Below are 15157 nucleotides of genomic sequence, written 5' to 3' on the forward strand. Positions count from 1 at the left end.
CCTGCAACATGGGAGCTGCGTTGAATAATTTAACTTTCAAATTAATTTTATGTTTGCTTTATCTTTCTAGATCTGTCCTTCTTTCCTCTGTCTCCTACTTTTCTCCTATCTCTGTCTCCTTCTATCAGCCTTTTCTGCTTATATCAATAGCACTGATACAACCCCTGCTAGGTCAGATCATGATCCGTTTATGACTCCGGAACCACCAGTTGAAGGCAAATAATTTAGTCTTGTGCTGTGTTGAAACCTGTCCTCCGATTTCTTTAAATTATCCTTCCCCTGCGAAAGAGACTTCAATTTCCCCCCATTCATTCTCATGGCACTTTAGAATTTCAGTGAGTTCAGACTTTTGAGCTTACTTTATTGTTGTGAGGTGTCTGAGGGTGGTGTGTGGAGTTTTTTCCTCTTTCTCTCCATAAATATTTCTCCAGCATTCTGCAGCCTCCCCAGTTGCCCACAATTCCTGATCTAATTGCTTCATCATGTCTTCCTATGAGCTTTAACTGTAGCATGGACACCTGGGAAGGGTACAGGGCGCAGCTCACTGGTGAGATGATTTACAGAATGAATGGTAGGACACACACACAACATCCCTCAACCACCTCAAAAGTATGAGAAAAGCATGAAGCAAATCCTGTCTCCCCATCCTTGAGAGCTTCACTGATCACTTTCTCTTCCCATAATTTTTGAATGCAATTTCTTTTCTCATTAATTGATGGGGAACAGTTGCAAAAAAAAAAAAAGGATGAGAAATTTTCAGCACAGCACTACTTGGACAGAACAGCTAATATAGCACTGAATGTATGCAAAGGACCACTTCTGAAAGAATAACTTAACATAGCAGTCCTGTAATCTCTTGTTAAGATGGCTGCCTGGCCTTCTGCACATGCTCTTCTGGAAGCCCATTCTTTCTGGGGTGTTGACTTACCCGGTTATTGCTGGTATGTGCATATTGAAACTCAATGAATGAGGCTAGTCCCTGGTGTCTTTGCCACCATATTTTTGCCGGGGGATAACAGAAAAGACCCATGCCATTTGCATCTATCTCCCAAACGCCTGCATCTTTCACACACTTCATGAGCTACATAAGTTTGCGTTGTGGGATGTGGGCGCATGCAACTCAGGCCTATGCATCATACTTAAAATAGACTGGACTTTAATTGAGAGAGAACCTGTTGCCCTCCAGGTGTCACTGAACTCCATCTCCCAGCTGCCCCAGCCAGCATGGCCAATGGTGAGGAATGCTGGGAGTTGGAGTCCAACAACATCTGGATAACCACGGGCACCCAGATCCTGCTTTAATTCATATGCTAGACCCTGCATAAAAGAAACTGGGGTGAAGGTAGCTCACAATATGCAACCAGGGTCACCAATGTGCAGGTTGTTATTACTGGGTAATTGGGGAAAAAATAAACTTGATGTCAAGTGGCGGAGTAGCTTACAGAAAGAAAGAAAAAACCCTAATAACTCTTCTGGGTAACTGAATAAATTCTTTTAATAAATATTTAAATGGAGAACATATTTACATTCTCATGTTCATACAAACATGGGTCCAATCTCAGTTCCCACTTCGCTCTTTAGCTCAGCAAAGAGTTCTTTCTTTAAAAGAAATCTCCTGGACAGAAGTCTCCCTGTTTACATTATAGGGACCACCCTCTGTCTGACTTATTACAGGCAGAGATGCACTGTCTTTTACTGTGTCCTGTATTCTCCTCACAGACACACACCACAGAGATACAGTAACAGCCACCAGTAACAGAAAGAGAGATTGTCACGAATAGTCAAAGTATACCTCCCATGTGACTATTAGCCAATCACATGAGAGATGTACCTTAACGACGCCCCCCCCCTTTTTTTAAAAAATACACATAGCAACTCAAATCAATATTCCCATTTCAGGAAAATTAAACATCTAATATCCTTCAAGCAGGTACCAGTGTGCCTGCCAGTACCTTCTCTGGTACCCACAAGAAGTCTCAGTAAAAATCCTTTTAAACCCCTGCAATGCACTGGAAATAGCTGGCTCTTCTTGCTGAGTTCCTCATTGCACAGGCTTAAGCAATCCTACACTGAACATGCCCTTTTAGGCATGCCCAAGTTCCACTGCATGCCAGGTCTGGTTGCCCGCCCTCCCATTCTGAACAGAGGAGAGGTACAAAGAGCTTCTCTCTGTGAGTATGCATGGCGGTGGCTGGTGCAGGTGTTTTTCTTCCATCTCCACACCATTTGGTAGCCCTTGGCTCTTTTCTCCTGCTCTGTTATCTGTGGTCGGCATTTTGTGTTATGCCACGTAGCCTTGGCTGCCATTTTGTGTTGTGCCACATTCCTGCGGCAGCCATTTTGTTACTGACTTCCTCTGCACAAAATTCCAAATGTGCCCACTGGCCGGTAAAAGGTTGGCAACCGCTGATTACACAAGGTAAACCAAACAGTAACAGAAATACATAAAAGTAATCAGCATCACTTGTTTGTATTTATTCATACTGCCAAAATTGCTTCTAAGGGTGGCTTACAACTTTAACATCAGTACATGATTAAAATGCACAATAACAGTTCCCTCGGTGAGGCATCTAATCATAAGCCTGCATTTTATTAATGTTTGATCAGGGCTTGTATATTAAAGAGGGCTTAGATTTTCAAAAGTTTCATGCCAGGCACAAGACCTGCTGCTTAGAGAACCTTGACAGTGTTTTCCTCTTAGACAAGGGGCCCCCTTGATTGATAGCAGAAAACCATTCTCAAAGTCGTAAAAGCTGGAATTACAGACTGAGAGTGACTAAAGAAAGCTTAATTAAAACATACAATGAAACAAGCGATTAAAGAACATGACAAAATTAAAGCAGTTGGCTGCCCCCCACCAAAAAACAACAACCCCCAGTTAAAACAATACACTCAGAATTTCAATTCAAAAGAATGCTGGACTAAACAAGTGTGTTATCAGAAGCCAGCAAAATATTGATGTGCCCTCTTGCATTTCAGCCAGGAAGGGCATTCCACAACACTGGTGCCATGAGTGAAAAAGCCAGCCTCTGTGTTACCACAATAGACCCCCATAAGTGTCCCTATTTTCCAGGGACAGTCCTGGATCTACAGAAGCCGTTCCGGTTTCTGGTTTAATCCTGGTATTTCCTTAGGACGTCCCTATTTACATCAGAGAAATGTTGATGGGTATGTTGGAAGCTGCCCAGAGTGACTGGCCAACCCAGTCAGATGGGAGGGGTATTATTAATATTATTATTATCATTGAATAGGACATCCCTATTTTCATTGGAGAAATGTTGGAGGGTATGTCACAAGCTGATAAGCATGAGGCCCAGCAAAGCTAACTGGGTTCCATTAGCAGATTGTGCTGACCTTCCCGAGCAGAGGAGGGGGATAAGTTTTAAGATAAGAGGAACATGTTTCGAGAGCATTTCAAGATCAGTATCAACAATGCATTTGAAACGTGACATGATTAGACTAAGCAGAACCTGAACACCCAGAAGCTGCAAATGTGCAGCTAAACGTACAGTAGGTCAGCCATTCTTCCAGTCCAAAGTACTGACATGCCTGTTTGTAAAGGAAAAGGAAATATGGGGCAGGCTCAATCACTGGCCCATCCAGACCTGTTGAGTCAGCCGCGCATATGCCAGAAGGAGACAAACAAGAGCCTGTAAAAACACAAGGAGTGCAAATTGCTTCCTCTTGTCTTTGAAGCTGTTAATCCAAAATCCCTTTCTCTCTGCCGATTGTCAAGCACGCTGTGGGCTTACTGTAGCTCCCTGCACTGTGAAAAGACAACATAATTGCTTCGTAACCAGAAATTAATCATTCACCATTCAGTAGATAGGATCATTAGGAGCTATTTTTGGAATTTCCATGAGTGTTTTCCAAGTGATTCAACTAGTATAAATTTTGCTCTTCGCATGCCGTTCCTTCCTACTCTTTGACTCTCTCCCCCCCCCCCTCCTCGCCTGTCATTATTTATTCTGGTCACTTCTTAACAGTCTGCTGAACTTGAACTGTCCTCGTGCTGACATCACTTCCTGTGGCCACACAGCTTCCATACTTGTTACTTTCCTCCTGCTCTCGAGACCTGAAGCTGCTTCTTCTGAATCAGGGACAGGGAACCTGGTGCCACCCCGACCCCACCCCGATGTTGTGGGGCGCTGACTCCCTTCATCTTTGACCATTGGCCCTGTTGGCCAGGGCTTATGGGAGCTGTGAGGCCACAAGTTCCCTATTCCAGCCTTAGACTGTGCTTTGCACCAGTGACGTGCTGAAAATCTCTCCTCTCTTTTTCTCTACCGTTTTCCATTAACCAACAATAAAGGGAACTGCATTTGAAAATAAGGGGAGGGAAAATTTCAGCGACATTTTCATGGGTGGGTTGAAATCTTTTTGGTATGGATTTGAGTGTTTGTTTTGGTTTTTTGCTAAGTTGACCTTAGCCTCAAGGTTGCTTTATGGTGCTTGTGAGTGTCCCTTTGGTTCATCCTAGGAATCATCTCTCCAGTATTTAGTTTGTTAGTTATTACCAGTGCTATTTTTCTAGAAAAAAGAGGTGCTGGAACTCACCATGAACTCCTCTGAATACGAATTTAATTCATTTCGGGGGTCTGTTCTTAACCTGAAACATTCGTATCCAGAGGCACCTGTTCTGCACAGGTGCACGTGGCGGTAGCCCAATTCCGCGCAGGTGCGGCTGGCGGAAACCTTTCTGTGACTTCCGGGTTTGCCGCATGCGTATCCTGAAGCATACACAAAGGGGGAGGTGCGTAACCCAAGGTTCCACTGTCATGGCAATGTTGCCTACCTGAGAGGGGCCAGAACTGGTTATTACATTTGCACCCTGAGCTCAAGGTGGTGTAAACAGCTCTCCCCTTGCTCCATTTTATCTCACAACAGGCAGTTTATCCCATGTCAGGTAGTTCAGGCTGAGAGCGACTGGCCTAAGTTCACCCAGTGAGCTTCATGACTGAGCAGGGATTTGACCCCTGGTCTCCCAGGTCCTAGTCCAGTGATCTAACCATGACACCACAGTCGACACTCTTCCTGGGTGCCCACGATTTCTTGACTTTCCTGTAAGGAAGGGATGGTGGGATGGCTCAAAGTAAAGTCTTTTAAAGCCATTGGCGTGGGAATTCTTTTCAAAAGGAAGGACTTTGCTTAGGTAGCACAAGAAGCCACTGTAAGTTAAGGCAGCGTAAAGTTACGCCATATCCAAAACTCATTCAGCAGCAGGGTTGCTGCTGCTCTTCCTAAGCCTGGCAGAGGGAAAACAAGCCTTTAAAATAATGTTCTACTCTGAGTTGCCAGGTCATACGACCGAGCTACACAGGCTTAGGGTCCAGCTTAAATCTCCCCTTTTTGGTTCCACCCCTATCACAACCTAGAATGCCCCTTTCAACAGATTTCAGGTCAGTCGGCTGGGCCCTGGCAGAGCTCAGGTGAGCAAGTTACTCTGGTGTATCTTCAGTTGAGAGAGGGTTAGGGACTTAACAGCAGCTGAGCCAGAGAATTAGCCTGCTGAGCTGGAGCAGACCTTGCTGTACAATTGCACCCTTGAAAACAAAATCAGCAGGTGCACTGATCTCAGGCACTCGGTTGCCTGTTTTCCCCTGGCTTCCCCACCCTTCGAGATGAAGCCCAGGGGGAAGATGTCACGAGGTAACTGCTCCCATGGGGCTTTTTCAGATCAGGAAACGCTGGCAGCCGTGGAGGCTGCAGAGTGCTGCAGAAATGGTTAATGGACAGGAAAAGACACGCACCACCCCCAGCCACCTTGCAGCGATAAGGTAAGCTCAACGCACAGAAATGGTAAAGAAATCTCCTAGCTTCCTCCTGACAATGAGGCAGAGCGAAAGAGGCAGGAGCCTCTTTTGCAGGAATGGGAAACTTTTCACAAAATCGGAGGACAGGTTTCGGCGCACCACTCTTTGGAAAGGCTGAAAGGCTCCCTCTCTTGGAGCAGAACTGCCGGGCTAGGGAAAGCTTCGTCTGTTGGATGCCTGCCTGCCAAGGAACCCATTACAAAACCCCAGAGACCACTCTTCCAGAAAACAGCTGTCAGTCTGTCAAACTTTTACAACAGCAGGTGGGACAGCGTTCTATTATGTTAAATTTGGCAGATTACCTTCTCAAGCGCAGGAACGCAGACCGCTTCTTATTTAATGATCAACCTGTAAATAATTCCAAAGTATAAATCATGGGTCTGTTTGATGTTTGGCAGCCGGCTCAAGAATCCGTTCAAGCCAACACTGAAGTGACTGGAAGCCAAAACAAAATAATACAAAAAAACCACACAACAAAACAAAAAACTGGGAGGGGGCTTTGAATTGGAATGATGTGGTTATATTTAGATGGTACAGAGTGCTGTAAAGGAGTGAGTCATGCCAGTTCTTAAAGAAACATGTAGTTTAAGTCACGCCAGGGCATAGAAGAACCTCTATCATTAGTACAGTGCTCTTTTGATGCTAATTGGTGGCCCGGCCACGTTGCTTCAAAGGCTTGTCAAAGAGATAGCGCCAGGGCTCCGTTCAGAAGTTGGCATGTTGTCAGGCTGAGAATGAGAGCGAACAAAAGCAGGAAACTGAGCGCAGGTTTGCGTGGCTTTTTCTCCTTTTCCTTTCTGCGTAGGATGCAGTTTAAGGCAAGAGTCCTGTAAAGTTCTAGGGCAGCAGAGACACTGGGCCATAACAGTTGCGGTAAGGGCAAGACTCCACCTAGTGGCGAGAGAGAGAGAGAGAGAGAGAAAGAGAGAGAGAGAGAGAGAGAGAGAGAGAGAGAGAGAGAGAGAGAACCCACTAGGAATGCGTGGCTATCCCTCAGTTCCATTCAAAAAATGACTGGAGGGCTTGCAAACATTGCCTTTGACTACGTGGGGAAATCTCAAAGGCTTTGTCGAATGTTCTTGAACCCCCGAGTTGCCTCACTCAACTGAGTTGAAGACTTTGCAGCCCAGAATCAAGGCTTCTGACAGTAATATCAGCATTTTTTTTGTTTCTCTGGCTGACGGTTCATCAGATCCATAGGTAAATGGGGCAGAGGACCAGCTAGGGTTTGGGGGTATGAACAGAAGGAGCCTGCTTACAGCACGTTGTGCTCACCTCAATTCTGCTTGCAGTCATTTGAGCAGATGTGTTTGTTTTGAATGCTCTATCTCCCCTGAAGCCCATCTCAAACCCTCCAAGTGCCCCTATTTCCCAGTGACAATCCCAGATTTACAGAAGCCATCCCAGTTTCTGATGTGATCCCAGAAGGTCCCGCTTTTCCTTAGGACATCCCTATTTTCACCGGAGGGTACGGAATTCTGCAACTCCTTGAGCCAAGGAGATAAGTAACCTTTAGAAGACATCTAAAGGCAGCCCTGTATAGGGAAGTTTTGATGTTTTATTATGGTTTCACATATGTTGGAAGCTGGCTAGATTGGCTGGGGCAACCCAGTCGGATGGGTGGGGCATAGACTGTGCTTTCCCCACCTTCATCCGCTGATTTCTAACTTTCCTGCAGTTCTTAAGGGTCATTACCCATACAACTCCCCACCCCTGCAACAACACACCTTCTGTGCTGAAAAACATCCGATGGAAAAAGCCAGGGGGCTTTCCTATGAAGGACCCTGGTCTGGTTACTATGCCTGTGACTTTTCCTTCCCTCTCCCTCCCTCCCTCTGTTTGTTAAGGGTCTCAATTACAGCCCCTGAATTAGCCAGGGCTTCAGCCTTGAGTTTTGCTTGCTCTCACCTGGAGAGAATAGAACTTAACCTTCTCAGTGCATGACAGCTAACATGGGGCCCTTGCAAAGGGAATGGATTTTTTAAAAAGTGCTTTGGGAGCTTGTTCTGCTGCACTTGAGCTGTGTGCCTTTACCATTTATCAAGGATATGGGCTGACAAGTTTGCAAGCTAAATTTTGTGACCACTCAATAAAGCAATGAGTTGTTTAATTGTTCAGGTAAATCCGTTTAAGGATCTGCTAGTTGATTGAAATGATGTCCCTGATTTACTGGATAGCAATAGTATGTAGGCATAGATACGGCTGCATTTTTAATACACGTACAAATATTGGACATGGTGGGCATCATTTTTGAAAAGGCCTTCTCCGTTGTGTCCGATATAAAAATGAATGGCTGTTCTTTGACCCGTAAGGACCTAATAATCAATCATTACTAGCCATGCTGGCTATTGTTCTACCTCCACTGAGCGTATGCCTGTGAATGCTAGTTGCTGGAAATCACAAGTGGGGAAATCACAAGTGGGGGTTTTTTCACTCCAGTGCTGCTTGTGGGTTTCCTATAGGCATGTGGTTGGCCACTCTGAAAGCAGGATGCTGGACTAGATGGGTCCTTGGTCTGTACAAAGCAGCCTTTTTCAATGTTGAAAAACGTTGGTCTGTTGGATCAGACCAAAGGCGCATCTAGTTGTCATGGACTGGTTGCATGTAGAGGAATGGTGGGAGGAACCAGCTGGGGAACCACCAAGGGAAGACGGCTCAGAGCCTGGGGAGACAATGGGAGAGGACTGGGAAGAGGAGATGTCAGAAGCTGAAAAGGTAACAGGGCTTAGTGAGCTGGGAGAGTCTGTGGCAGCGACAAATCCAGAATTAAGAGGCAGATGCTGAAACAGGGGAGTGAGCGGAGAGAGGCCAAGAGGCAGAGATGTGTCAGGCTGCTGAAGAGTCACAGGTGTCTCCCCCTCCTGCTGCAACAAGCTTCCCTCGCCCTTCTCTCCCAGAACCAGAAGAGAGCTGAAATGAGCCGAGCAACGGCAGGCTGCAAGCAGGCGGAGTCTCTGATTGCTTGGTGAAGGCCCTGGAGAGGAGGGGACTTAGACGGCTTTGGGGAGACAGGGACTTTCAGTCTGAGCAACAGATCCATGGGGCCAGACCTACCAGAGATGAACTGCTGTGCTCATTAGGCCTGATACTCAGCCAAGTGTATGAAGTACATGTTTTGGCTAATAAAGAGTTAAGTCCAGCTTTGACAGTGTGATTTACTGCTGGTTTGTTCTAGCATTCTGTTTTCACAGTGGCCTACCAGCTGTACCTGGGAAACAAGCAAAGCATGTGTGCAATAGCAATCTTGTACTCAGAGGCATAGTGAGCAATATGCTCCTGGGAAGGACTGTAGTTCAGTGGTAGAGCTTGAATGCATAAGGTCCCTGGTTCAAATCCCAGCATCCCTAGGCGAGGTTGGAATGTCACCTGCCTGAAACACGGAGCAGCCTTTGCCTGCCAGTGTAGACAGTGCTGAAGTAGAGGCACCAGTGGTCTGACTCAGTATAGAGCAGGGTACTCCATACCTTTGATACCAGAGGCAATACATATCTATCACAACTAGTAGTGATCGATTTGCCTTATCCTCCATGAATTTGTCTAATCCCCCCCCCCCTTTAAAGCCATCCCAATCTAAAACCTCACTGGCAGATAGAGTCCACAGATGTAAAATTGCCAGCGACAGCGAGAGCAAATATCCAGATCCCTGGGGATCTGAGAGTGGTGTGGCGAGGAGACAAAACTGATTTTGACAAAGCAGCACTTAATTGGTTTATAGGCGGACCGCACTGAAAATATTTAAAAGATTACAAAGACCCCTGGAATGAAGCAGCCCATTTAAAAGAAAAAAGGAAGAATCGTTTTAGAAGTATAGGTGGTGGGGGCTGCAACAAAATGTTGCAGTGTCGAGTGCACATTCCAGTCAGCCAGGCATGCACACCATTCACGAAACTCCACTGCGTTCCATTCTGTTATTTTACCCTGGTTGTCTATCTTCAGTGCTGCTGCCCCCGCCTGTCAGTCAGTACTCTGCGACTGCTGAGCATGCTTGGTCCCCACCTGACTGAGAAATGCTCCTTCCTTGCTGGGCTCTCCCAGTTATGGTTTCATTCAAAAGAGTTTTAATGTGCTTCTACAAATCTTGGCATTGCTCTGGTCTATCCGATACTTCCCTCTTCTGCAAAGATAGTGCTATTTAGGCTACGTCAGCAACATTTATTCATTTAACAATTTTTTATTTTTTTTTATATGCCACTTGATTGTAGACAAACCTCTCAGTGGTGTACAAGAAATGATGTCATAAATAAAAACAGCTAGAAACAGCTGGAGGAATTTGAAGATAATTAAAACCACCAAAGAAAAAGATTAAGGCATGCCAGTATCCAAGTGCCTGGTTAAGTTCGCCTAAAGAAAAATATTATTTAGCAGGCACTGGCAAGAGAACAGCGAAGGCTTCTGCCTGCTGTCAATAAGCAGGGAGTTCCAAAGGTGGGTGATGTCACACTAAAAAGTTATGGAATCATAAAATGGTAGCATTGGAAGGGATCCTGCAATGCAGGAAATCTCAACTAAAGCGGAACAAGTATTATGTGGTACCTGTAACAGTTCTGCAGATCAAAGTGGCTGAGTGAGCACATATGGGGTAAGATGATACTGCAAGTAAGAAGAGTTTGGATTTGGATTTGATATCCCACTTTATCACTACCCGAAGGAGTCTCAAAGCGGCTAACATTCTCCTTTCCCTTCCTCCCCCACAACAAACACTCTGTGAGGTGAGTGGGGCTGAGAGACTTCAGAGAAATGTGACTAGCCCAAGGTCATCCAGCAGCTGCATGTGGAGGAGTGGGGAAGCGAACCCGGTTCACCAGATTACGAGTTCACTGCTCTTAACCACTACACTACACTGGCTCTCAAGTAACTGGTCCCAAGCCATTAAGAGCTTTATATACCAATAGTAACACCTTGAACAAGGCTCAGTTAACAAATCAGCAACCAGATCTCAAAGCAGAGGTCTTATATGCTGACAGGGTCTCCCTTTCAGCAAAAGCACTGCAGTGGCGAGAGAGAGAGAGGCCAAAGGCCCAGCAAGCTGAAAATTTATCCTTGCCCTGGGCGCAGGGCCAAGCACCACTATTGGTCAGTTGGTCCTGTGCCCAGGGGGAAAGCCCCCTAATTCCTGCCACCATTGGCCAAATTGGTGGCTGGAGGACAATCCAGCCTGCAATAGGCTGGTTCACAGAGGAGGGTTTAACTGCAGTATCTGGACCAACCACAAGGGTGTCAGGAGTTCAGCCTACACTCGAGTAGGACTCTGGCAGAGACACATGCCTGACAGGCATGTTTCCTCCCTCCTGGTCAATCGTTAGGGAGCTTCAAAAGCTTTCTTCAGCCCAAACATCACAGCAACCGATGCCAACCAACACTGGCACACTTAGGGATCCGCAGAGTTTGCGCAACTTGCGTGACAGACCTCAGCAATTCAACATTTTGGCTAATCTACTTTATTTACATACAAACACACACGGAGCACTACAACATGGCTCCCTCTCTCTCTAGTATCAGACAGCAAAGAGAAGAAAAACAAAGGACAATAGTCCCGCTTCACGGAACACAGTAACACAAGCATCCTGTTTCCGTCACATCCCACTTTGTGGAGTCAAAACATATACTGTCATGTGAAAGACAACAATCCCATGACTGCAATCATGGAGCAGGAATTCTAACATCGGGAAGCCCATGTAGAGGGTGTTGCAGTAATCCAATCTTGAAGTCACCAGTGCCTGAACTTCCGGGGTCAAGCTCTCCTGGTCCAGGAATGGCTGAACTGCCATACCAGACACAGTTGGGGGTGAAGTGCTTCTAGCCACTGATGTTACCTGGGCTTCCGGTGACGTCACTCACTCCTGGACGTTGAAAACAGAAGAAGTGACAAGGAATGCAGACGGTGTGGATCTCACATGCACTTTGATATCTGTTGGGGTTTCACAATTCCCTTCACAGGGAACCCTGGTTCCCATTAAGTATGAAGGAGAAATTCATTTCAGCCTGCATTTAAAGTCGAACCTAACTAGGTTGCACTTTCAAGAACAATATGTGAACTGAAACAACAGCCACCCTTCAAAAAATTCACACTTCTCCAAATTTTGTGCTGCAGCAAGTAATGTGTGCAAAAAAAGCATTTTTTGTTGTTGCTTTAGTTGTGCACAATGATGCATATATATTAGTGGAGAAAAATATTCATAAAGTCTTTATTATTAGGTTTTTAAAAAATGTGTACATTAGGTAAATTGCTTACAAAAATGTACATTAGGAGAAAGTCACATTAAAATGCTGGTGAATTTTCACGAGGACTTCTTTTAAAAATAATAAATCACAAACTGATCTGAAAATGTGGAGATCCAAAATGAAGATTGGGGATATGGTGAGATGCTGAAATTGATAGCATTCATCCAGCCCTCGTTCCCATTGATTGGATGAGCATTTTGTGGTTATTAGGGATATATATCCCCATCCACTCTGTTATTTGTGTTATGCACAAGTAGTTGCATCAGCTTAAACTGGATCAGAGCCACCGTTCTCATCCAACTCTTGCAGTGTTCACCTTCCTTTGAGGATGGCTTATATTTCTCGCAGGTTGGTGTACCACAGAATCTAGGAGTGTGGAGGTTGTTTGATGGTCAGACTCATTCATTCCGTATAGATAATTTATTTCAGGTACCTCTCTGGACAAGTTTGATAATGTGATTAATTAAAATTAAGGGTTGCAGAGGAATAGCTGGGTTGTCTTTGTGAAATTGTGTGAAGGATATTAGATCTGAACGATTTTGATGAATTGCTCTTAAAAAAATGCTCCATCGTATAATGAATTGAGCTTCTCGTACACTATGATTACAATGGATTTTAATTTACATGCCGGAGAGTGTTCCATGGCATAGATTTGATTAAACCGTTTTTGACAGAGTGATACAAATTGTTTGGCTGAATGAATGGAGTGCACTGCTTCAAATCCAAGTTCAGAAACTTTTTTTAAAAAATGAAACTATATTGGTATATTTATCACTCTTTAATGAATTCAAGCCCTTATATACTACCTTGTTGAAATCCTTCCAACAGGTCTGGAAGGTAGTTCAGGGTTGTCACTCCCATTTTCTAAGTCAAAATTGAGAGGGTGGGGGATTGACTGAGGCTTCTCAATGAGTTCACAGTAACGATTCTTGAATCAGGAACTTTCTGAATCATAATGTGGTCTTTTCGCCACTATGTTGTTGTTTAGTCGTTTAGTTGTGTCCAGCTCTTCGTGACCCCATGGACCGGAGCACGCCAGGTACTCCTGTCTTCCACTGCCTCCCGCAGTTTGGTCAAACTCATGCTGGTAGCTTCGAAATCACTGTCCAACCATCTCGTCCTCTGTCATCCCCTTCTCCTTGTGCCTCAATCTTTCCCAACATCAGGGTCTTTTCCAGGGAGTCTTCTCTTCTCATGAGGTGGCCAAAGTATTGGAGCCTCAGCTTCATGATCTGTCCTTCCAGTGAGCACTCAGGGCTGATTTCCTTCAGAATGGATAGGTTTGATCTTCTTGCAGTCCATGGGACTCTCAAGAGTCTCCTCCAGCACCATAATTCAAAAGCATCAATTCTTCGGCAATCAGCCTTCTTTATGGTCCAGATCTCACTTCCATACATCACTACTGGGAAAACCATAGCTTTAACTATACAGACCTTTGTCGGCAAGGTGATGTCTCTGCTTTTTAAGATGCTGTCTAGGTTTGTCATTGCTTTTCTCCCAAGAAGCAGGAGTCTTTTAATTTCATGACTGCTGTCACCATCTGCAGCGATCATGGAGCCCAAGAAGGTAAAATCTCTCACTGCCTCCATTTCTTCCCCTTCTGTTTGCCAGGAGGTGATGGGACCAGTGGCCATGATCTTCGTTTTTTTGCTGTTGAGCTTCAGACCGTATTTTGAGCTCTCCTCTTTCACCCTCATTAAAAGGTTCTTTAATTCTATGCTGCACCATAATGTTCAACTGGGCATGGTGACATGTGCTCAGGTGTCCCCTCCCTGCAATCTGGCCCATTGCCCTGACCCAGGCCCTGAGACTAGGCCAACCCAGGGACCACCCACCCCAGACCCAGATCAATTTGGGAGTGGGCTAATGTTTAAATAGGTTTTTATTAAACCCTAATTAAATATATGGTATGTGGAAAGGAGAGATGCCAAGTCTCATTGTGCCTTCTAGGTCTTTTGGACTCCAGCTCCCATCAGCTCCAGCCAGCATGGTCAATGGTCAGGGATTATGGGCGCAGCAGTCCAAAAGCATCTAGAAAAGACCAGGTTGGGGGAGGCTGGGCTAGCTCATCCACATCTGCTCTTGGTGGGTCTTTTGGGAATCTCAGGAAAATGGCAAGTGCAGGGGGTGTTGTTGTTGGAAGCCATTGGTCCATAGGATCTGAAGATGCCTCATTCCCAGTCACACTTACCAATGTGCTGAAAAATTATACCAGCCCTGGGGCTGGCATACCTCCCCTCTCTTCAGATTGAAGTCAATGGGAAGGAAAAAATAAAACTGGTGTGGGTGGGGTGCAATTAACATGTGCTAATAGGGTTGTGGGGACGCGGGTAGCGCTGTGGGTGTTTCCGTGCGCTGCTCTGGTTTGGCAGAAGCAGCTTAGTCATGCTGGCCACATGACCCGGAAGCTGTATGCCGGCTCCCTCGGCCAATAAAGCGAGATGAGCGCCGCAACCCCAGAGTCGGCCACGACTAGACCTAATGGTCAGGGGTCCCTTTACCTTTATTGGCCTCTTAAAACCAAGTAAAGATGCCCAGGCAGCAGAATGGCGCCTGACCAGAATGGCACCTGATGTCTCCACCATCTGGAAGTGCATGCCTATGGGATCCCTGGATCTTGCCTGTTTTCACACACTAGCAACACATCCCGTAGAATTCTATCGGTTATATTTTATCTGTGCAATCAGAATGGATTTCAGGAACCTAAAAGCCAGATTGAAAAATACGACTTTTGAGCCATCTGGCCCCAAAAATTGCAACTAGGCATTCCATTTTGGCAACTGTAACCCTTGTTTAAAGAACCCTTTGGTGCCTAGCTTATATATCTGAGGTTCTGAACTAGAGCAGTGCTTCCCAACCTTGGGCCTCCAGCTGTTTTCGAACTACAATTCCCATCATCCCTGACCACTGGTCTTCCTAGCTGAGGATTATGGGAGTTGTAGTCCAAAAACAGCTGGAGGCCCAAGGTTGGGAAATGCTGAACTAGAGGCATCGTTCAAGCAAAACATGAAGTGTACCAGACAGGGAACTGTCTGATATGTCACCTAAACCAGCTTTTAGCTAAACCAGCCACTCTGTTGTGTTCTGCAAGCAAGCTATACAGTATGTTCTGATGCTGATAC

At 45.5% G+C, this 15157-nt stretch overlaps 1 protein-coding gene across 5 annotated transcripts in view; it reads left to right on the forward strand.

The window, feature by feature from the left end:
* Positions 1–15157, forward strand: part of GRM5 (glutamate metabotropic receptor 5) — a 285964-nt gene that overhangs the window by 240678 nt on the left and 30129 nt on the right. For 2 of the 5 annotated variants that reach the window (XM_083499274.1, XM_083499275.1), the window contains exon 9: positions 5677–5777. The exons of the other annotated variants lie outside the window; for them this stretch is intronic. In XM_083499274.1, the coding sequence (XP_083355400.1) occupies positions 5677–5776 (100 nt within the window). In that variant the 3' untranslated portion in view covers position 5777. The remainder of the gene's footprint in view (positions 1–5676; positions 5778–15157) is intronic. 5 annotated transcript variants of the gene reach the window in all.

Source organism: Podarcis liolepis, assembly GCF_965112155.1.
Source record: "Podarcis liolepis genome assembly, chromosome: 4".
Classification (NCBI taxonomy): domain Eukaryota; kingdom Metazoa; phylum Chordata; class Lepidosauria; order Squamata; family Lacertidae; genus Podarcis; species Podarcis liolepis.